This window comes from Electrona antarctica (genome assembly GCF_951216825.1).
Source record: "Electrona antarctica genome assembly, chromosome: 4".
In the NCBI taxonomy this organism is placed as follows: domain Eukaryota; kingdom Metazoa; phylum Chordata; class Actinopteri; order Myctophiformes; family Myctophidae; genus Electrona; species Electrona antarctica.
Genome location: NC_136809.1, coordinates 301,479 through 325,577, shown reverse-complemented (window position 1 = coordinate 325,577; position 24,099 = coordinate 301,479). Strand labels below are relative to the sequence as shown.

General features: G+C 49.9%; 1 protein-coding gene across 1 annotated transcript in view; it reads right to left on the bottom strand.

The window, feature by feature from the left end:
- The window catches only part of LOC306922141 (voltage-gated delayed rectifier potassium channel KCNH1-like), a gene marked incomplete at both ends in the record, with an annotated part of 46,575 nt that overhangs the window by 5,964 nt on the left and 16,512 nt on the right, over positions 1-24,099 (bottom strand). The window contains 4 exons of the mRNA XM_079499536.1: positions 20,910-21,427; positions 22,133-22,303; positions 22,944-23,303; positions 23,469-23,665. Of these exons, the coding sequence (XP_079355662.1) occupies positions 20,910-21,427; positions 22,133-22,303; positions 22,944-23,303; positions 23,469-23,665 (1,246 nt within the window). The remainder of the gene's footprint in view (positions 1-20,909; positions 21,428-22,132; positions 22,304-22,943; positions 23,304-23,468; positions 23,666-24,099) is intronic.

Sequence of the window (24,099 nt, the reverse complement as noted above, 5' to 3'; positions counted from 1 at the left end):
ACACGTTTATATGCCATAATATCTCAACAGTACAATATCCAACATCACAGAGAATATCCAGTGTAATATCATGATATGGATATAATATTTATACTAGGGATGTCCCTACAGAGACTATAGAGGAACCATCGTTCATTTAAACCTGGTACAGTACAGACTATAGAGGAACCATCGTTCATTTAGACCTGGTACAGTACAGACTATAGAGGAACCATCGCTAATTTAGACCTGGTACAGTACAGACTATAGAGGAACCATCGTTCATTTAAACCTGGTACATTACAGACTATAGAGGAACCATCGTTCATTTAGACCTGGTACAGTACAGAGACTATAGAGGAACCACCGTTCATTTAGACCTGGTACAGTACAGAGACTATAGAGGAACCATCGTTCATTTAGACCTGGTACAGTACAGACTATAGAGGAACCATCGTTCATTTAGACCTGGTACAGTACAGACTATAGAGGAACCATCGTTAATTTAAACCTGGTACAGTACAGACTATAGAGGAACCATCGTTCATTTAGACCTGGTACAGTACAGACTATAGAGGAACCATCGTTCATTTAGACCTGGTACAGTACAGACTATAGAGGAACCATCGTTCATTTAAACCTGGTACAGTACAGACTATAGAGGAACCATGGTTCATTTAGACCTGGTACAGTACAGACTATAGAGGAACCATCGTTAATTTAGACCTGGTACAGGACAGAGACTATAAAGGAACCATCGTTCATTTAGACCTGGTACAGTACAGACTATAGAGGAACCATCGTTCATTTAAACCTGGTACAGTACAGAGACTATAGAGGAACCATCGTTAATTTAAACCTGGTACAGTACAGAGACTATAGAGGAACCATCGTTAATTTAGACCTGGTACAGTACAGACTATAGAGGAACAATCGTTCATTTAAACCTGGTACAGTACAGAGACTATAGAGGAACCATCGTTCATTTAGACCTGGTACAGTACAGAGACTATAGAGGAACCATCGTTCATTTAAACCTGGTACAGTACAGACTATAGAGGAACCATCGTTCATTTAGACCTGGTACAGTACAGACTATAGAGGAACCATCGTTCATTTAGACCTGGTACAGTACAGACTATAGAGGAACCATCGTTCATTTAAACCTGGTACAGTACAGAGACTATAGAGGAACCATCGTTCATTTAGACCTGGTACAGTACAGAGACTATAGAGGAACCATCGTTCATTTAAACCTGGTACAGTACAGACTATAGAGGAACCATCGTTCATTTAAACCTGGTACAGTACAGACTATAGAGGAACCATCGTTCATTTAAACCTGGTACAGTACAGACTATAGAGGAACCATCGTTCATTTAAACCTGGTACAGTACAGACTATAGAGGAACCATCGTTCATTTAAACCTGGTACAGTACAGAGGCTATAGAGGAACCATCGTTCATTAAAACCTGGTACAGTACAGACTATAGAGGAACCATCGTTCATTTAAACCTGGTACAGTACAGACTATAGAGGAACCATTGTTCATTTAAACCTGGTACAGTACAGACTATAGAGGAACCATCGTTCATTTAAACCTGGTACAGTACAGACTATAGAGGAACCATCGTTCATTTAAACCTGGTACAGTACAGACTATAGAGGAACCATCGTTCATTTAGACCTGGTACAGTACAGACTATAGAGGAACCATCGTTAATTTAGACCTGGTACAGGACAGACTATAGAGGAACCATCGTTCATTTAAACCTGGTACAGTACAGACTATAGAGGAACCATCGTTAATTTAGACCTGGTACAGTACAGACTATAGAGGAACCATCGTTCATTTAGACCTGGTACAGTACAGACTATAGAGGAACCATCGTTCATTTAAACCTGGTACAGTACAGAGACTATAGAGGAACCATCGTTCATTTAGACCTGGTACAGTACAGAGACTATAGAGGAACCATCGTTCATTTAAACCTGGTACAGTACAGACTATAGAGGAACCATCGTTCATTTAAACCTGGTACAGTACAGACTATAGAGGAACCATCGTTCATTTAAACCTGGTACAGTACAGAGGCTATAGAGGAACCATCGTTCATTAAAACCTGGTACAGTACAGACTATAGAGGAACCATTGTTCATTTAAACCTGGTACAGTACAGACTATAGAGGAACCATCGTTCATTTAAACCTGGTACAGTACAGACTATAGAGGAACCATCGTTCATTTAAACCTGGTACAGTACAGACTATAGAGGAACCATCGTTCATTTAGACCTGGTACAGTACAGACTATAGAGGAACCATCGTTAATTTAGACCTGGTACAGGACAGACTATAGAGGAACCATCGTTCATTTAAACCTGGTACAGTACAGACTATAGAGGAACCATCGTTAATTTAGACCTGGTACAGTACAGACTATAGAGGAACCATCGTTCATTTAGACCTGGTACAGTACAGACTATAGAGGAACCATCGTTCATTTAAACCTGGTACAGTACAGAGACTATAGAGGAACCATCGTTCATTTAGACCTGGTACAGTACAGAGACTATAGAGGAACCATCGTTCATTTAAACCTGGTACAGTACAGACTATAGAGGAACCATCGTTCATTTAGACCTGGTACAGGACAGACTATAGAGGAACCATCGTTAATTTAGACCTGGTACAGTACAGACTATAGAGGAACCATCGTTCATTTAGACCTGGTACAGTACAGACTATAGAGGAACCATCGTTCATTTAAACCTGGTACAGTACAGAGACTATAGAGGAACCATCGTTCATTTAGACCTGGTACAGTACAGAGACTATAGAGGAACCATCGTTCATTTAAACCTGGTACAGTACAGACTATAGAGGAACCATCGTTCATTTAAACCTGGTACAGTACAGACTATAGAGGAACCATCGTTCATTTAAACCTGGTACAGTACAGACTATAGAGGAACCATCGTTCATTTAAACCTGGTACAGTACAGACTATAGAGGAACCATCGTTCATTTAAACCTGGTACAGTACAGAGGCTATAGAGGAACCATCGTTCATTAAAACCTGGTACAGTACAGACTATAGAGGAACCATCGTTCATTTAAACCTGGTACAGTACAGACTATAGAGGAACCATTGTTCATTTAAACCTGGTACAGTACAGACTATAGAGGAACCCTCGTTCATTTAAACCTGGTACAGTACAGACTATAGAGGAACCATCGTTCATTTAAACCTGGTACAGTACAGACTATAGAGGAACCATCGTTCATTTAGACCTGGTACAGTACAGACTATAGAGGAACCATCGTTAATTTAGACCTGGTACAGGACAGACTATAGAGGAACCATCGTTCATTTAAACCTGGTACAGTACAGACTATAGAGGAACCATCGTTAATTTAGACCTGGTACAGTACAGACTATAGAGGAACCATCGTTCATTTAGACCTGGTACAGTACAGACTATAGAGGAACCATCGTTCATTTAAACCTGGTACAGTACAGAGACTATAGAGGAACCATCGTTCATTTAGACCTGGTACAGTACAGAGACTATAGAGGAACCATCGTTCATTTAAACCTGGTACAGTACAGACTATAGAGGAACCATCGTTCATTTAAACCTGGTACAGTACAGACTATAGAGGAACCATCGTTCATTTAAACCTGGTACAGTACAGAGGCTATAGAGGAACCATCGTTCATTAAAACCTGGTACAGTACAGACTATAGAGGAACCATTGTTCATTTAAACCTGGTACAGTACAGACTATAGAGGAACCATCGTTCATTTAAACCTGGTACAGTACAGACTATAGAGGAACCATCGTTCATTTAAACCTGGTACAGTACAGACTATAGAGGAACCATCGTTCATTTAGACCTGGTACAGTACAGACTATAGAGGAACCATCGTTAATTTAGACCTGGTACAGGACAGAATATAGAGGAACCATCGTTCATTTAAACCTGGTACAGTACAGACTATAGAGGAACCATCGTTAATTTAGACCTGGTACAGTACAGACTATAGAGGAACCATCGTTCATTTAGACCTGGTACAGTACAGACTATAGAGGAACCATCGTTCATTTAAACCTGGTACAGTACAGAGACTATAGAGGAACCATCGTTCATTTAAACCTTGTATCAAAAGTCAAAGTCGTACGATTTGTCAGTGCAGTGAAATTTGTTCTCCGCATTTGACTCATCTCTTGGAGCGGTGAGCTGCAGCCGTGCCACGCTCTGGAATCATTTGATTAGTAGATCAATCCAACCCTTGATGCTGAGTGCCAAGCAGCGACTGACCCCCCAATCCAACCCTTGATGCTGAGTGCCAAGCAGGGACTGACCCCCAATCCAACCCTTGATGCTGAGTGCCAAGCAGGGACTGACCCCCCCAATCCAACCCTTGATGGTGAGTGCCAAGCAGGGACTGACCCCCCCAATCCAACCCTTGATGGTGAGTGCCAAGCAGGGACTGACCCCCCCAATCCAACCCTTGATGCTGAGTGCCAAGCAGGGACTGACCCCCCAATCCAACCCTTGATGCTGAGTGCCAAGCAGGGACTGACCCCCAATCCAACCCTTGATGCTGAGTGCCAAGCAGGGACTGACCCCACCATTCCAACCCTTGATGCTGAGTGCCAAGCAGGGACTGACCCCCAATCCAACCCTTGATGCTGAGTGCCAAGCAGGGACTGACCCCCCAATCAAACCCTTGATGGTGAGTGCCAAGCAGGGACTGACCCCCCCAATCCAACCCTTGATGCTGAGTGCCAAGCAGGGACTGACCCCCCAATCCAACCCTTGATGCTGAGTGCCAAGCAGGGACTGACCCCCAATCCAACCCTTGATGCTGAGTGCCAAGCAGGGACTGACCCCCCCAATCCAACCCTTGATGCTGAGTGCCAAGCAGGGACTCACCCCCAAGCCAACCCTTGATGCTGAGTGCCAAGCAGGGACTGACCCCCAATCCAACCCTTGATGCTGAGTGCCAAGCAGGGACTGACCCCACCATTCCAACCCTTGATGCTGAGTGCCAAGCAGGGACTGACCCCCAATCCAACCCTTGAGGCAGAGTGCCAAGCAGGGACTGACCCCCCAATCAAACCCTTGATACTTAGTGCCAAGCAGGGACTGACCCCCCCAATCCAACCCTTGATGCTGAGTGCCAAGCAGGGACTGACCCCCCCAATCCAACCCTTGATGCTGAGTGCCAAGCAGGGACTGACCCCCCCAATCAAACCCTTGATGCTGAGTGCCAAGCAGGGACTGACCCCCCAATCAAACCCTTGATGCTGAGTGCCAAGCAGGGACTGACCCCCCAATCAAACCCTTGATGGTGAGTTCCAAGCAGGGACTGACCCCCCCAATCCAACCCTTGATGCTGAGTGCCAAGCAGGGACTGACCCCCCCAATCCAACCCTTGATGCTGAGTGCCAAGCAGGGACTGACCCCCCAATCCAACCCTTGATGCTGAGTGCCAAGCAGGGACTGACCCCCAATCCAACCCTTGATGCTGAGTGCCAAGCAGGGACTGACCCCCCCAATCGAACCCTTGATGTTGAGTGCCAAGCAGGGACTGACCCCCCCAATCCAACCCTTGATGCTGAGTGCCAAGCAGGGACTGACCCCCAATCCAACCCTTGATGCTGAGTGCCAAGCAGGGACTGACCCCCCAATCAAACCCTTGATGCTGAGTGCCAAGCAGGGACTGACCCCACCATTCCAACCCTTGATGCTGAGTGCCAAGCAGGGACTGACCCCCAATCCAACCCTTGATGCTGAGTGCCAAGCAGGGACTGACCCCCCAATCAACCCCTTGATACTTAGTGCCAAGCAGGGACTGACCCCCCCAATCCAACCCTTGATGCTGAGTGCCAAGCAGGGACTAACCCCCCAATCCAACCCTTGATGCTGAGTGCCAAGCAGGGACTGACCCCCCCAATCCAACCCTTGATGCTGAGTGCCAAGCAGGGACTGACCCCCAATCCAACCCTTGATGCTGAGTGCCAAGCAGGGACTGACCCCCCCAATCCAACCCTTGATGCTGAGTGCCAAGCAGGGACTGACCCCCTCAATCCAACCCTTGATGCTGAGTGCCAAGCAGGGACTGACCCCCCCAATCCAACCCTTGATGCTGAGTGCCAAGCAGGGACTGACCCCCAATCCAACCCTTGATGCTGAGTGCCAAGCAGGGACTGACCCCCCCAATCCAACCCTTGATGCTGAGTGCCAAGCAGGGACTGACCCCCCAATCCGACCCTTGATGCTGAGTGCCAAGCAGGGACTGACCCCCAATCCAACCCTTGATGCTGAGTGCCAAGCAGGGACTGACCCCCCCAATCCAACCCTTGATGGTGAGTGCCAAGCAGGGACTGACCCCCCCAATCCAACCCTTGATGCTGAGTGCCAAGCAGGGACTGACCCCCCCAATCCAACCCTTGATGCTGAGTGCCAAGCAGGGACTGACCCCCCAATCCAACCCTTGATGCTGAGTGCCAAGCAGGGACTGACCCCCCCCAATCCAACCCTTGATGCTGAGTGCCAAGCAGGGACTCACCCCCAATCCAACCCTTGATGCTGAGTGCCAAGCAGGGACTGACCCCCCCAATCCAACCCTTGATGGTGAGTGCCAAGCAGGGACTGACCCCCCCAATCCAACCCTTGATGCTGAGTGCCAAGCAGGGACTGACCCCCCCAATCCAACCCTTGATGCTGAGTGCCAAGCAGGGACTCACCCCCAATCCAACCCTTGATGCTGAGTGCCAAGCAGGGACTCAACCCCAATCCAACCCTTGATGCTGAGTGCCAAGCAGGGACTGACCCCCCCAATCCAACCCTTGATGGTGAGTGCCAAGCAGGGACTGACCCCCCCAATCCAACCCTTGATGCTGAGTGCCAAGCAGGGACTGACCCCCCCAATCCAACCCTTGATGCTGAGTGCCAAGCAGGGACTCACTCCCAATCCAACGCTTGATGCCGAGTGCCAAGCAGGGACTGACCCCACCATTCCAACCCTTGATGCTGAGTGCCAAGCAGGGACTGACCCCCAATCCAACCCTTGATGCTGAGTGCCAAGCAGTGACTGACCCCCCAATCAAACCCTTGTTGGTGAGTGCCAAGCAGGGACTGACCCCCCCAATCCAACCCTTGATGCTGAGTGCCAAGCAGAGACTGACCCCCCCAATCGAACCCTTGATGCTGAGTGCCAAGCAGGGACTGACCCCCCAATCCAACCCTTGATGCTGAGGGCCAAGCAGGGACTGACCCCCCCAATCCAACCCTTGATGGTGAGTGCCAAGCAGGGACTGACCCCCCCAATCCAACCCTTGATGCTGAGTGCCAAGCAGGGACTGACCCCCCAATCCAACCCTTGATGCTGAGTGCCAAGCAGGGACTGACCCCCCCAATCCAACCCTTGATGGTGAGTGCCAAGCAGGGACTGACCCCCCCAATCCAACCCTTGATGCTGAGTGCCAAGCAGGGACTCACCCCCAATCCAACCCTTGATGCTGAGTGCCAAGCAGGGACTGACCCCCCAATCAAACCCTTGATGCTGAGTGCCAAGCAGGGACTGACCCCCCCAATCCAACCCTTGATGGTGAGTGCCAAGCAGGGACTGACCCCACCATTCCAACCCTTGATGCTGAGTGCCAAGCAGGGACTGACCCCCAATCCAACCCTTGATTCTGAGTGCCAAGCAGGGACTGACCCCCCAATCAAACCCTTGATACTGAGTGCCAAGCAGGGACTGACCCCCCCAATCCAACCCTTGATGCTGAGTGCCAAGCAGGGACTGACCCCCCCAATCAAACCCTTGATGCTGAGTGCCAAGCAGGGACTGACCCCCCCAATCCAACCCTTGATGGTGAGTGCCAAGCAGGGACTGACCCCCCCAATCCAACCCTTGATGCTGAGTGCCAAGCAGAGACTGACCCCCCCAATCCAAACCTTGATGCTGAGTGCCAAGCAGGGACTGACCCCCCAATCCAACCCTTGATGCTGAGTGCCAAGCAGGGACTGACCCCCCCAATCCAACCCTTGATGGTGAGTGCCAAGCAGGGACTGACCCCCCCAATCCAACCCTTGATGCTGAGTGCCAAGCAGGGACTGACCCCCAATCCAACCCTTGATGCTGAGTGCCAAGCAGGGACTGACCCCCCCAATCCAACCCTTGATGGTGAGTGCCAAGCAGGGACTGACCCCCCCAATCCAAACCTTGATGCTGAGTGCCAAGCAGGGACTGACCCCCCAATCCAACCCTTGATGCTGAGTGCCAAGCAGGGACTGACCCCCCCAATCCAACCCTTGATGGTGAGTGCCAAGCAGGGACTGACCCCCCCAATCCAACCCTTGATGCTGAGTGCCAAGCAGGGACTGACCCCCCCAATCCAACCCTTGATGCTGAGTGCCAAGCAGGGACTCACCCCCAATCCAACCCTTGATGCTGAGTGCCAAGCAGGGACTGACCCCCCCAATCCAACCCTTGATGGTGAGTGCCAAGCAGGGACTGACCCCACCATTCCAACCCTTGATGCTGAGTGCCAAGCAGGGACTGACCCCCAATCCAACCCTTGATTCTGAGTGCCAAGCAGGGACTGACCCCCCAATCAAACCCTTGATACTGAGTGCCAAGCAGGGACTGACCCCCCCAATCCAACCCTTGATGCTGAGTGCCAAGCAGGGACTGACCCCCCCAATCCAACCCTTGATGGTGAGTGCCAAGCAGGGACTGACCCCCCCAATCCAACCCTTGATGCTGAGTGCCAAGCAGGGACTGACCCCCCCAATCCAACCCTTGATGCTGAGTGCCAAGCAGGGACTCACCCCCAATCCAACCCTTGATGCTGAGTGCCAAGCAGGGACTGACCCCCCAATCAAACCCTTGATGCTGAGTGCCAAGCAGGGACTGACCCCCCAATCCAACCCTTGATGGTGAGTGCCAAGCAGGGACTGACCCCACCATTCCAACCCTTGATGCTGAGTGCCAAGCAGGGACTGACCCCCAATCCAACCCTTGATTCTGAGTGCCAAGCAGGGACTGACCCCCCAATCAAACCCTTGATACTGAGTGCCAAGCAGGGACTGACCCCCCCAATCCAACCCTTGATGCTGAGTGCCAAGCAGGGACTGACCCCCCCAATCAAACCCTTGATGCTGAGTGCCAAGCAGGGACTGACCCCCCCAATCCAACCCTTGATGGTGAGTGCCAAGCAGGGACTGACCCCCCCAATCCAACCCTTGATGCTGAGTGCCAAGCAGGGACTGACCCCCCCAATCCAACCCTTGATGCTGAGTGCCAAGCAGGGACTGACCCCCAATCCAACCCTTGATGCTGAGTGCCAAGCAGGGACTGACCCCCCAATCAAACCCTTGATGCTGAGTGCCAAGCAGGGACTGACCCCCCCAATCCAACCCTTGATGCTGAGTGCCAAGCAGGGACTGACCCCCAATCCAACCCTTGATGTTGAGTGCCAAGCAGGGACTGACCCCCCAATCAAACCCTTGATGCTGAGTGCCAAGCAGGGACTGACCCCCCCAATCCAAACCTTGATGCTGAGTGCCAAGCAGGGACTGACCCCCCCAATCCAACCCTTGATGCTGAGTGCCAAGCAGGGACTGACCCCCAATCCCACCCTTGATGCTGAGTGCCAAGCAGGGACTGACCCCCCAATCCAACCCTTGATACTGAGTGTCAAGCAGGGACTGAAGCCCCAATCCAACCCTTGATACTGAGTGTCAAGCAGGGACTGACCCCCCTAATCCAACCAATGATACTGAGTGTCAAGCAGGGACTGACCCCCCCAATCCAACCCTTGATGCTGAGTGCCAAGCAGGGACTCACCCCCAATCCAACCCTTGATGCTGAGTGCCAAGCAGGGACTGACCCCCCAATCAAACCCTTGATGCTGAGTGCCAAGCAGGGACTGACCCCCCAATCAAACCCTTGATGGTGAGTGCCAAGCAGGGACTGACCCCACCATTCCAACCCTTGATGCTGAGTGCCAAGCAGGGACTGACCCCCAATCCAACCCTTGATTCTGAGTGCCAAGCAGGGACTGACCCCCCAATCAAACCCTTGATACTGAGTGCCAAGCAGGGACTGACCCCCCCAATCCAACCCTTGATGCTGAGTGCCAAGCAGGGACTGACCCCCCCAATCAAACCCTTGATGCTGAGTGCCAAGCAGGGACTGACCCCCCCAATCCAACCCTTGATGGTGAGTGCCAAGCAGGGACTGACCCCCCAATCCAACCCTTGATGCTGAGTGCCAAGCAGGGACTGACCCCCCCAATCCAACCCTTGATGCTGAGTGCCAAGCAGGGACTGACCCCCAATCCAACCCTTGATGCTGAGTGCCAAGCAGGGACTGACCCCCCAATCAAACCCTTGATGCTGAGTGCCAAGCAGGGACTGACCCCCCCAATCCAACCCTTGATGCTGAGTGCCAAGCAGGGACTGACCCCCAATCCAACCCTTGATGTTGAGTGCCAAGCAGGGACTGACCCCCCAATCAAACCCTTGATGCTGAGTGCCAAGCAGGGACTGACCCCCCCAATCCAAACCTTGATGCTGAGTGCCAAGCAGGGACTGACCCCCCCCAATCCAACCCTTGATGCTGAGTGCCAAGCAGGGACTGACCCCCAATCCAACCCTTGATGCTGAGTGCCAAGCAGGGACTGACCCCCCAATCCAACCCTTGATACTGAGTGTCAAGCAGGGACTGAAGCCCCAATCCAACCCTTGATACTGAGTGTCAAGCAGGGACTGACCCCCCTAATCCAACCAATGATACTGAGTGTCAAGCAGGGATTGACCCCCCAATCCAACCAATGATACTGAGTGTCAAGCAGGGACTGACCCCCCCCCCAATCCAACCCTTGATACTGAGTGAACTCAGTTTGGCTCAACCCAGAGCCAAAAGCAATTCCACTTTCATCCATAGGGGGCGCCGCAAATGCGAAAAGTTTGTCGCAAAATCATGATTGCGACTTTTCTAGTTATATGAGTTATAATACTAACCTGCTACTAGTTATAATGACTAATACGGACTCAATTGAAGGGAGCAACTACCAGCTGTGGGGTGTGGGGAACATACCAACTACCAGCTGTGGGGTGTGGGGAACATACCAACTACCAGCTGTGGGGTGTGGGGAACATACCAACTACCACCTGTGGGGTGTGGGGAACATACCAACTACCAGCTGTGGGGTGTGGGGAACATACCAACTACCAGCTGTGGGGTGTGGGGAACATACCAACTACCAGCTGTGGGGTGTGGGGAACATACCAACTACCACCTGTGGGGTGTGGGGAACATACCAACTACCAGCTGTGGGGTGTGGGGAACATACCAACTACCAGCTGTGGGTTGTGGGGAACATACCAACTACCAGCTGTGGGGTGTGGGGAACATACCAACTACCAGCTGTGGGGTGTGGGGAACATACCAACTACCAGCAGTGGGGTGTGGGGAACATGCCAACTACCAGCTGTGGGGTGTAGGGAACATACCAACTACCAGCTGTGGGGTGTGGGGAACATGCCAACTACCAGCTGTGGGGTGTGGGGAACATACCAACTACCAGCTGTGGGGTGTGGGGAACATACCAACTACCAGCTGTGGGGTGTGGGGAACATACCAACTACCAGCTGTGGGGTGTGGGGAACATACCAACTACCAGCTGTGGGGTGTGGGGGACATACCAACTACCAGCTGTGGGGTGTGGGGGACATACCAATTACCAGCTGTGGGTTGTGGGAAACATACCAACTACCAGCTGTGGGGTGTGGGGAACATACCAACTACCAGCTGTGGGGTGTGGGGAACATACCAACTACCAGCTCCTGTTTACACCTGGGAAAAACTGAATCCATTCTCTTTGGCTCTAATAGTAATCTCAGCAAGGCAAATGGCTTCTTGGCTAGAGTGGGTGACAATGTTATCACACGTAAAGATGAAATTACCTACCTAGGTTCCATCCTGGAGGCTAATCTTTCCGGTGATAAAATGGCCACCAACGTAATCAAAAAGGTCAACCATAGAACAAGATTCCTTTACAGGATCTCCTCACTGGTCGACAAAAACACCTTGAAGACCTTAACAGGAGCCCTTGTACAGGGTTTCTTTGACTATGCATGCACCTCCTGGTACCACATCACCTCAAAGGCCCTTAAAACCAGGCTCCAGACTTCCCAAAACAAACTGGTCAGGCTCCTACTTGACCTCGCCCCCAGAACCCACCTCACCCCTGCCCACTTCGACAGGCTGGAAGGAATTAGGGTCGACGACAGAGTACAGCATCTTGCAATGGGTCTGGTCCACAAGATTCGATACACCACCACCAAGATACCCATGTACCTGTCTAGATACTTCCTTAATGTTAACGAAGTCCACACCCACAACACCAGAGGGAGTGCAACGAACCATGTACAACCCAGATTCGGCACAAACAAGGGACTAAATTATTTTCGCTCCTATGCCACAAAAATGTGGAACGCCCTACCAACAGTCATTAAGACATGCGAATCCCTTGACTCCTTCAAAACCGCTCTCAAAGGGCATCTACGGACGGCTGCAATTCGAAACTGTCCCCTGTAAAATCGGAATCCCTCAAACACGGACGCAAGGACAACACAAGTGACGGTCGCGGCCACACAGCCAACTCAAGGTATGGCCACTGAGCCGACTTGGGGACCCAACGCAAGGACAACACAAGAGACGGTCACGGCCACACAGCCAACTCAAGGTACGGCCACTGAGCCGACTTGGGGACCCAACACAAGGACAACACAAGAGATGGTCACGGCCACACAGCCAACTCAAGGTACGGCCACGGAGCCGACTTGGGGACCCAACGCAGCTCCTCCAAGGAAAACAAACAATTGAACGGAGCTGAACGTGAATCCCCCCCACCGCCCACCCCTTTTATTTCCCTCACTGTATATGTTTCTTTTCCTTTTTACCTCCTTTATGATGAATTCCTGTTCTGTCCTTTGTCTATATAGAAGTGTCTATTTGTGTGGGGAACATACCAACTCCAGCTGTGGGGTGTGGGGAACATACCAACTACCAGCTGTGGGGTGTGGGGAACATACCAACTACCAGCTGTGGGGTGTGGGGAACATACCAACTACCAGCTGTGGGGTGTGGGGAACATACCAACTCCAGCTGTGGGGTGTGGGGAACATACCAACTACCAGCTGTGGGGTGTGGGGAACATACCAACTACCAGCTGTGGGGTGTGGGGAACATACCAACTACCAGCTGTGGGGTGTGGGGAACATACCAACTACCAGCTGTGGGGTGTGGGGAACATACCAACTACCAGCTGTGGGGTGTGGGGAACATACCAACGACCTGCTGTGGGGCGTGAGGAACATACCAACTACCAGCTGTGGGGCGTGGGGAACATACCAACTACCAGCTGTGGGGTGTGGGGAACATACCAACTACCAGCTGTGGGGTGTGGGGAACATACCAACTACCAGCTGTGGGGTGTGGGGAACATACCAACTACCAGCTGTGGGGTGTGGGGAACATACCAACGACCTGCTGTGGGGCGTGAGGAACATACCAACTACCAGCTGTGGGGCGTGAGGAACATACCAACTACCAGCTGTGGGGTGTGGGGAACATACCAACTACCAGCTGTGGGGTGTGGGGAACATACCAACTACCAGCTGTGGGGTGTGGGGAACATACCAACTACCAGCTGTGGGGTGTGGGGAACATGCCAACAGTGGGAGGGTTTGTTTAGAGAACTCTATGTGTGGATCATTTAGAAAATAGTATCTGACACTTTAAAATGTGTATTATGAATGAAGTGTGAAGTCTCTGGACATTGATGCACTGGTTTGATTGTGGAATCAATCCGGGGTTGGTTTGGTCCAAATGGGAGGGGCCTAGCCTTTATAAGAGGACCTGTCATTGGTCCACACCATGGGAGGGGCCTAGCCTTTATAAGAGGACCTGTCATTGGTCCACACCATGGGAGGGGCCTAGCCTTTATAAGAGGACCTGTCACTGCCCAGCAATCAATGTAGGATTGTAGGACCAGAACAGACCTAGAGAGAGCCAACCTGGCAACCTAGCAGAACAGACCTAGAGAGAGCCAACCTGGCAACTGGCAGAACAGACCTAGAGAGACAACCTGGCAGAACAGACCTAGAGAGAGCCAACCTGGCAACCTGGCAGAACAGACCTAGAGAGCCAACCTGGCAACCTAGCAGAACAACCTAGAGAGCCAACCTGGCAACCTGGCAGAACAGACCTAGAGAGAGCCAACCTGGCAACCTGACAGAACAGACTTAGAGAGAGCCAACCTGGCAACCTGGCAGAACAGACCTAGAGAGCCAACCTGGCAACCTGGCAGAACAGACCTAGAGAGCCAACCTGGCAACCTGGCAGAACAGACCTAGAGAGCCAGTCCTATTCTACTGTTTTGAGTATTTTGGACTATTTGTCCTAGTTTTGGGTAATTGGAAGAGCTGAGTCAAGTGCCTTGTTTGCATTGAGTCAAAGCGTGACAGTGTCTTTTTTGTTTGTGCTGCAGCCCTTCAAGGCCTCACTCACACGTAGACACACTTGTGTCCTGTGTCTTCTGTGTGTCTTCTGTGTGTCTTCTGTGTGTCCTGTGTCTTCTGTGTGTCTTCTGTGTGTCTTCTGTGTTTCCTGTGTCTTCTGTGTGTCTTCTGTGTGTCCTGTGTCTTCTGTGTGTCCTGTGTCTTCTGTTTGTCCTGTGTCTTCTGTGTGTCCTGTGTCTTCTGTTTGTCCTGTGTCTTCTGTGTGTCTTCTGTGTGTCCTGTGTCTTCTGTGTGTCTTCTGTGTGTCTTCTGTGTGTCCTGTGTCTTCTGTGTGTCCTGTGTCTTCTGTTTGTCCTGTGTCTTCTGTGTGTCTTCTGTGTGTCCTGTGTCTTCTGTGTGTCTTCTGTGTGTCTTCTGTGTGTCCTGTGTCTTCTGTGTGTCCTGTGTCTTCTGTGTGTCCTGTGTCTTCTGTGTGTCCTGTGTCTTCTGTCTGTCTTCTGTCTGTCTTCTGTGTGTCTTCTGTGTGTCTTCTGTGTGTCCTGTGTCTTCTGTGTGTCATGGCCGCCGCAATGCATTTCCAATCTGAGTCACATGGTTTGATGACACAACATTGTTGCATGGCTGTCATGCAACAAGGTTGTGTCTTCAAACCATGTGACTCCCTTTGGAAATGCATTGAGGTGTGAGTGAGGCCCAATAGATCTGAAATCGTTGTGTGTGTGCGTGTGTGTGTGCGTGCGTGCGTGCGTGCGTGCGTGCGTGCGTGCGTGCGAGAATCAGAGAGAGAGAGAATCAGAGAAAGAGGGGAGAGAGAGAGAGAGAGAGAGAGAGAGAGAGAGAGAGAGAGAGAGAGAGAGAGAGAGAGAGAGAGAGAGAGAGAGAGAGAGAGAGAGAGAGAGAGAGAGAGAGAGAGAGAGAGAGAGAAAATCAGAGAAAGAGGGGCGAGAGAGAGAGAGAGAGAGAGAGAGAGAGAGAGAGAGAGAGAGAGAGAGAGAATCAGAGAAAGAGGGGAGAGAGAGAGAGAGAGAGAGAGAGAGAGATAATCAGAGAGGGAGAGAGAGAGAGAGAGAGAGAGAGAGAGAGAATAATAATAATAGCAGATCTGTAGATATTTTTTAATTTGTTTTTATTTAGTTTCTGTGGAAAAATGAGAATTTGACCAACATGTTTACATCATTGTTTTAGTTGACAGTAACGATTATAAACTTTAATGTTTAAAAAGCTTCTAATGTAAACAGTGCAGAGATGGAGCAATGTAAGAATAATAATGTACACATAATTACAACAATAACTGTGTATAAATGTACACATAATTACAACAATAACTGTGTATAAATGTGTTTATTCAAACAGTGAATTCAAAAGCTTGTTTTCTAAGTTGGCTCTATTATGTTGTTACACTATTACAAGTTATATGTTTGTTGTTACAAACACTATGCAACATTATGTTACCAAACATGTTTATCAGTTGCTGGTGGCGTAATATAAAAAAAACTATACAAATTATTCTTACATATGAGTACAATATAAAAGTAATTTTATGTATGAGTACAACAATAAAAGTATTATGTATGAGTACTAATATAAAAGTCATTTTATAGCCTTGTTTAAAATATAAAAGCAATCTTATGTTTAAAATATAAAAGTAATCTTTTATACGAGTCGATATTAAAGTGGAAAGCTACTTATAACATGTCTACAGTGGATTTTTATGAAACCAACACTTTGTAGATAGGAAGAGGATAATTCAAGCTTTCCGTACAGCTGCAATGTTGGTGAGTTTGATGTTGTTTAATGTTATTGTATATAATAATGATGAATTGCATTTTTATAGCGCTTTTCCAAGTGCTCAAAGCGCTTCATAATGGTTCATTCATTCATACATTGGGAGGTGAAGCAGCGAACAGTCGACGCCAGCGTCCTCACTTCCCACATTCAGACACCAATGGTGGCGAGCTCACACCGACCATGGGTTCAGTGTCTTGCCCAAGGACACTTCGACATGTAGACAGGAGGAGGAGCCGCGATTCGAACCGCCGACCCAGGGATCGTTGGACGACCTGCTCTACCTCCTGAGCCACAGCCGCCCCGTAATTGCTCTACTGATGGACCTCGAATCAACTGATGGCCCTCCAATCAACTGCTCAACTGATGGCCCTCCAATCAACTGCTCTACTGATGGCCCTCGAATCAACTGCCCTCTTCAATTATTGGACCATTGCTCTCCTTTTTGAGTGGTGCGACCACTCCTATAGACAGCTATGTGTGGCTGTGTCCCTAACCACTCCTATAGACAGCTATGTGTGGCTGTGTCCCTAACCACTCCTATAGACAGCTATGTGTGTGGCTGTGTCCCTAACCACTCCTATAGACAGCTATGTGTGGCTGTGTCCCTAACCACTCCTATAGACAGCTATGTGTGGCTGTGTCCCTAACCACTCCTATAGACAGCTATGTGTGTGGCTGTGTCCCTAACCACTCCTATAGACAGCTATGTGTGTGGCTGTGTCCCTAACCACTCCTATAGACAGCTATGTGTGGCTGTGTCCCTAACCACTCCTATAGACAGCTATGTGTGTGGCTGTGTCCCTAACCACTCCTATAGACAGCTATGTGTGTGGCTGTGTCCCTAACCACTCCTATAGACAGCTATGTGTGTGGCTGTGTCCCTAACCACTCCTATAGACAGCTATGTGTGTGGCTGTGTCCCTAACCACTCCTATAGACAGCTATGTGTGTGGCTGTGTCCCTAACCACTCCTATAGACAGCTATGTGTGGCTGTGTCCCTAACCACTCCTATAGACAGCTATGTGTGTGGCTGTGTCCCTAACCACTCCTATAGACAGCTATGTGTGTGGCTGTGTCCCTAACCACTCCTATAGACAGCTATGTGTGTGGCTGTGTCCCTAACCACTCCTATAGACAGCTATGTGTGTGGCTGTGTCCCTAACCACTCCTATAGACAGCTATGTGTGGCTGTGTCCCTAACCACTCCTATAGACAGCTATGTGTGGCTGTGTCCCTAACCACTCCTATAGACAGCTATGTGTGTGGCTGTGTCCCTAACCACTCCTATAGACAGCTATGTGTGGCTGTGTCCCTAACCACTCCTATAGACAGCTATGTGTGTGGCTGTGTCCCTAACCACTCCTATAGACAGCTATGTGTGGCTGTGTCCCTAACCACTCCTATAGACAGCTATGTGTGGCTGTGTCCCTAACCACTCCTATAGACAGCTATGTGTGGCTGTGTCCCTAACCACTCCTATAGACAGCTATGTGTGGCTGTGTCCCTAACCACTCCTATAGACAGCTATGTGTGGCTGTGTCCCTAACCACTCCTATAGACAGCTATGTGTGGCTGTGTCCCTAACCACTCCTATAGACAGCTATGTGTGGCTGTGTCCCTAACCACTCCTATAGACAGCTATGTGTGGCTGTGTCCCTAACCACTCCTATAGACAGCTATGTGTGTGGCTGTGTCCCTAACCACTCCTATAGACAGCTATGTGTGGCTGTGTCCCTAACCACTCCTATAGACAGCTATGTGTGTGGCTGTGTCCCTAACCACTCCTATAGACAGCTATGTGTGGCTGTGTCCCTAACCACTCCTATAGACAGCTATGTGTGGCTGTGTCCCTAACCACTCCTATAGACAGCTATGTGTGGCTGTGTCCCTAACCACTCCTATAGACAGCTATGTGTGTGGCTGTGTCCCTAACCACTCCTATAGACAGCTATGTGTGTGGCTGTGTCCCTAACCACTCCTATAGACAGCTATGTGTGGCTGTGTCCCTAACCACTCCTATAGACAGCTATGTGTGGCTGTGTCCCTAACCACTCCTATAGACAGCTATGTGTGGCTGTGTCCCTAACCACTCCTATAGACAGCTATGTGTGTGGCTGTGTCCCTAACCACTCCTATAGACAGCTATGTGTGGCTGCGTCCCTAACCACTCCTATAGACAGCTATGTGTGTGGCTGTGTCCCTAACCACTCCTATAGACAGCTATGTGTGGCTGTGTCCCTAACCACTCCTATAGACAGCTATGTGTGGCTGTGTCCCTAACCACTCCTATAGACAGCTATGTGTGGCTGTGTCCCTAACCACTCCTATAGACAGCTATGTGTGGCTGTGTCCCTAACCACTCCTATAGACAGCTATGTGTGGCTGTGTCCCTAACCACTCCTATAGACAGCTATGTGTGTGGCTGTGTCCCTAACCACTCCTATAGACAGCTATGTGTGGCTGTGTCCCTAACCACTCCTATAGACAGCTATGTGTGTGGCTGTGTCCCTAACCACTCCTATAGACAGCTATGTGTGGCTGTGTCCCTAACCACTCCTATAGACAGCTATGTGTGGCTGTGTCCCTAACCACTCCTATAGACAGCTATGTGTGGCTGTGTCCCTAACCACTCCTATAGACAGCTATGTGTGGCTGTGTCCCTAACCACTCCTATAGACAGCTATGTGTGGCTGTGTCCCTAACCACTCCTATAGACAGCTATGTGTGTGGCTGTGTCCCTAACCACTCCTATAGACAGCTATGTGTGTGGCTGTGTCCCTAACCACTCCTATAGACAGCTATGTGTGTGGCTGTGTCCCTAACCACTCCTATAGACAGCTATGTGTGGCTGTGTCCCTAACCACTCCTATAGACAGCTATGTGTGGCTGTGTCCCTAACCACTCCTATAGACAGCTATGTGTGGCTGTGTCCCTAACCACTCCTATAGACAGCTATGTGTGTGGCTGTGTCCCTAACCACTCCTATAGACAGCTATGTGTGTGGCTGTGTCCCTAACCACTCCTATAGACAGCTATGTGTGTGGCTGTGTCCCTAACCACTCCTATAGACAGCTATGTGTGTGGCTGTGTCCCTAACCACTCCTATAGACAGCTATGTGTGGCTGTGTCCCTAACCACTCCTATAGACAGCTATGTGTGTGGCTGTGTCCCTGGCTGGCTGTGTCCGAGCACGGCAATAGCATATCGCTCTGATGTGCGTGCTTCCCTTTGGACTCTATTTACAATGTCCATGGTTACTGTCTTCACTGAGACAATGTCCATGGTTACTGTCTTCACTGAGACAATGTCCATGGTTGCTGTCTTCACTGAGACAATGTCCATGTGTAGCAGTGGCTCAGAGCCTCTGCCTGATGGCCTCAAAAGTCTAATATCTCCACAGGTCCAGAGGGATATCCCTTAGGTCTAGTGGTTAAGATGTTGGACTTTCACGTGGAAGGCCTGAGTTCGAATCCCGGGCGTTACACATGGTTAATGTCTTCACTGAGACAATGTCCATGGTTACTGTCTTCACTGAGACAATGTCCAAGGTTTAGGACAGGCTGTCTTCTCTGTCACGATAGAGCACTGAAGTGTGGTATCACTGCTGCTAGAGGCCAATGGGTCACGGAATATATATTTTATATATCCAAAGAGTAAGACTTTTTTCTTTTCATTTTCAAACAGATGTTATCAAAATAATGTAAGTGAAAATCCTAAACGACAAACCTGACAGGATCATATGGGTTTGAGCTGTTTATTTTTCACATTTCACGCAATGCGGGATATTCAATAGAAAACAAATATATATATATACTTCCGTGACCCAGAGTGTTAGCGGGAGTGATGTCAGGACTTAGGACACGCCTCCTCTCTGTGGGAATCGTTTTTAGGACAGTTCGTCCTCTCTGTCGGAATGGGGCGAAGGCGGACGGGAGATTGGGAAGCAGCTGGGGTCGTCAGAGCTGGTGGACCTCAGCAGATGTAGCATGTTAGCATCAGGGTGGCTTGATGGCGTGTTAGCATCACGTAGCAGATGTAGCATGTTAGCATCAGGGTGGCTTGATGGCGTGTTAGCATCACGTAGCAGATGTAGCATGTTAGCATCAGGGTGGCTTGATGGCGTGTTAGCATCACGTAGCAGATGTAGCATGTTAGCATCAGGGTGGCTTGATGGCATGTTAGCATCACGTAGCATATGTAGCATGTTAGCATCAGGGTGGCTTGATGGCATGTTAGCATCACGTAGCAGATGTAGCATGTTAGCATCAGGGTGGCTTGATGGCGTGTTAGCATCACGTAGCAGATGTAGCATGTTAGCATCAGGGTGGCATGGTGGCGTGTTAGCATCACGTAGCAGATGTAGCATGTTAGCATCAGGGTGGCATGGTGGCGTGTTAGCATCACGTAGCAGATGTAGCATGTTAGCATCAGGGTCGCATGGTGGCGTGTTAGCATCACGTAGCAGATGTAGCATGTTAGCATCAGGGTGGCTTGGTGGCGTGTTAGCATCACGTAGCATGTTAGCATCAGGGTGGCATGGTGGTGTGTTAGCATCACGTAGCAGCTGTAGCATGTTAGCTAGCTGGCACTCCAGCGCCGCCATGCGTCGGTTCAGCGCCCACATGTCTCCTCTCAGCTCGCGTTTCATCTCCAGGACACAGGGGGCGCTGGCGCCCCATTCCGGCATCGCGGCGTCGATGCACTTCGCGTCCGTGATGTGCGCAGGGCTGGGGGGCGGAGTCCTTGCGCTGGTTCCCCCACCCATGATGTCCAGCCGCGGGTCGCTCTCTAGCCAGGGACTGTCACTGTCCAGTCGCGGGGTGATGATTTCACTGTCCAGTCGCGGTGTGATGATGTCATTGCCCAGTCGCAGTGTGATGATGTCATTGCCCAGTCGCGGGGTGATGATGTCACTGTCCAGTCGCGGGGTGATGATGTCACTGTCCAGACGCGGTGTGATGATGTCACTGTCCAGTCGCGGGGTGATGATGTCACTGTCCAGTCGTGGGTCGCTCTTGGCGACGATGCCGCTGTCGCACGAGTCCGTCTTCCTCAGCGGCGAGTCGTCGGAAACGCTGCTCCAAGACTCCGCCTCCCCCACAGAGTCCTTAAAGACACAGTGACATGTTCACATTTAAAGAGACAGTGACATGTTCACATTTAAAGACACAGTGACATGTTCACATTTAAAGACACAGTGACATGTTCACATTTAAAGACACAGTGACATGTTCACATTTAAAGACACAGTGACATCACAGTGACATGTTCACATTTAAAGACACAGTGACATGTTCACATTTAAAGACACAGTGACATGTTCACATTTAAAGACACAGTGACATCACAGTGACATGTTCACATTTAAAGACACAGTGACATGTTCACATTTAAAGACACAGTGACATGTTCACATTTAAAGACACAGTGACATATTCACATTTAAAGACACAGTGACATCACAGTGACATGTTCACATTTAAAGACACAGTGACATGTTAACTTTTAGACACTAACAACATTATAAGCTTTAGTCGCAGAGTCCTTTAAAGACACATACCTTGTGTTAAATGCTGGATATTCAAATGACTCTGATGAATTGTTGAATAGACCACAATGGAAACAAGCCTCTAGGCCTTTTGTGTCCGTCCATGTGGCGTATTTTAATACGCCAATAAAGTATGAATCAATCAATCAATCAATCAATCAATCAATCAATCAATCAATCAATCAATCAATCAATCAATCAATCAATCAATCAATGTTCAGTCCAGTTAAGATCTGTTTTGGACGCATGTGTTTGTTTATCTACCTTGAAGCGGCCCCAGCCTTTAGCCTTGTTGGGAGGAGCCTCCACCACAGCTCCGTTCTGATTGGATGAGGAGAAGGAAGGGGGTGGAGCTCCATGGAGCATCACCCTACTGGAGGAGGGGGCGTGGCCCTCAGTGGTCACTGTGACGATGTCAGTGGATGCTGGGATCTGCTGGTTGTCGTGGAGACACGATATGCTACGGTGTTAGCATGATAGCGCTAAAACATGATGGATGCTACGGTGTTAGCATGCTAACGCTAAAACATGATGGATGCTACGGTGTTAGCATGCTAACGCTAAAACATAATGGATGCTATGGTGTTAGCATGCTAACGCTAACCCTAAAACATGATGGATGCTATGTTGTTAACATGCTAATGCTAACCCTAAAACATGATGGATGCTATGGTGTTAGCATGCTAACGCTAACCCTAAAACATGATGGATGCTATGTTGTTAACATGCTAATGCTAACCCTAAAACATGATGGATGCTACGGTGTTGACGTGGGAGACACGTTGGATGAAAAGTCAAAAACAAAAGGTAAATCCACAAATACTAGGTAAAAAAGCGAATTGGACTGTTATAGCGCCACCATGAGGCATATTTGAAAATATTAGCTTGGCATTTCTTCCTTGACCTAGTGGGAATGTTTCACCGAAAGTTTTGCGGCACATCAGTTCAAAACGTTTTGTTCAAGGCATTTTGTTCAAAACGGACCACTCATGCAAACTGGAAGCCAATCTTAGCCAATCAGGATGGAATATGAAAAATGGGGCATATTTGAAGAGAATATGGTGGCATTTCTTACAATAACCTTCAGCTGGGCGACGGGTCCTGCAGTCTCCGCATCAGGCCGTGGTCCCTGTGTTGGCACGATGCTAATGGTGGCCGCTAGGCGGGCCTCAGGGGGTCCCTGCATCGGCACGGTGCTAGCAGCCGCCGCCAGGCGGGCCTCAGGGGGTCCCTGTGTCCCCCTGAGGCCCGCCTGGGCTCCCTGCGTTGGCACGGTGCCTGCGGCCGCCGCCAGCCGAGCCTTCCTGCGCTGGAGGAAGCGTCGGAACAGCCGGCGCACCGGGTGGTCCTCGGGGATGTTCAGAGGACCTTCGCTCTTCATCCTCAACATCTCCTCTTCCTCACGCCTCACGTCGGCGATCTTCCTGAACACGATCTGCGGGAAACACTTTCACTTTATTAAACAACAACGTTTAAACACAGGCAGACAGGCAGGCAGGCAGACAGACAGACAGACAGACAGACAGACAGACAGACAGACAGACAGACAGACAGGCAGGCAGACAGGCAGACAGACAGACAGACAGACAGACAGACAGACCCTCTTCCTCAGGTTGTAGGTGAGCAGGAGGTTCTTGGAGAAGTGGACGCTGAACGGCGTGTAGAACGCCAGGACTTCCTGCAGAGCGTCTCTCTTGATGGCGTGAAGGTCACAGTAGGTCAACGCGCGCACGTTAGCGCATGACTGAGCAAGCGTCGGCTCTTTCCAGAACACGGCCCCAAACACATCTCCTTTACCTGAAGACAAAACATACTAGACAGATCACACCCTAACACACCCTAACACATCACACCCTAACACACCCTAACACATCACACCTTAACACACCCTAACACATCACACCCTAACACACCCTAACACATCACACCCAAACACACCCTAACACATCACACCCTAACACACCCTAACACACCCTAACACATCACACCCTAACACACCCTAACACATCACACCCTAACACACCCTAACACATCACACCCTAACACACCCTAACACATCACACCCTAACACACCCTAACACATCACACCCTAACACACCCTAACACATCACACCCTAACACACCCTAACACATCACACCCTAACACACCCTAACACAACACACCCTAACACACCCTAACACATCACACCCTAACACACCCTAACACATCACACCCTAACACACCCTAACAC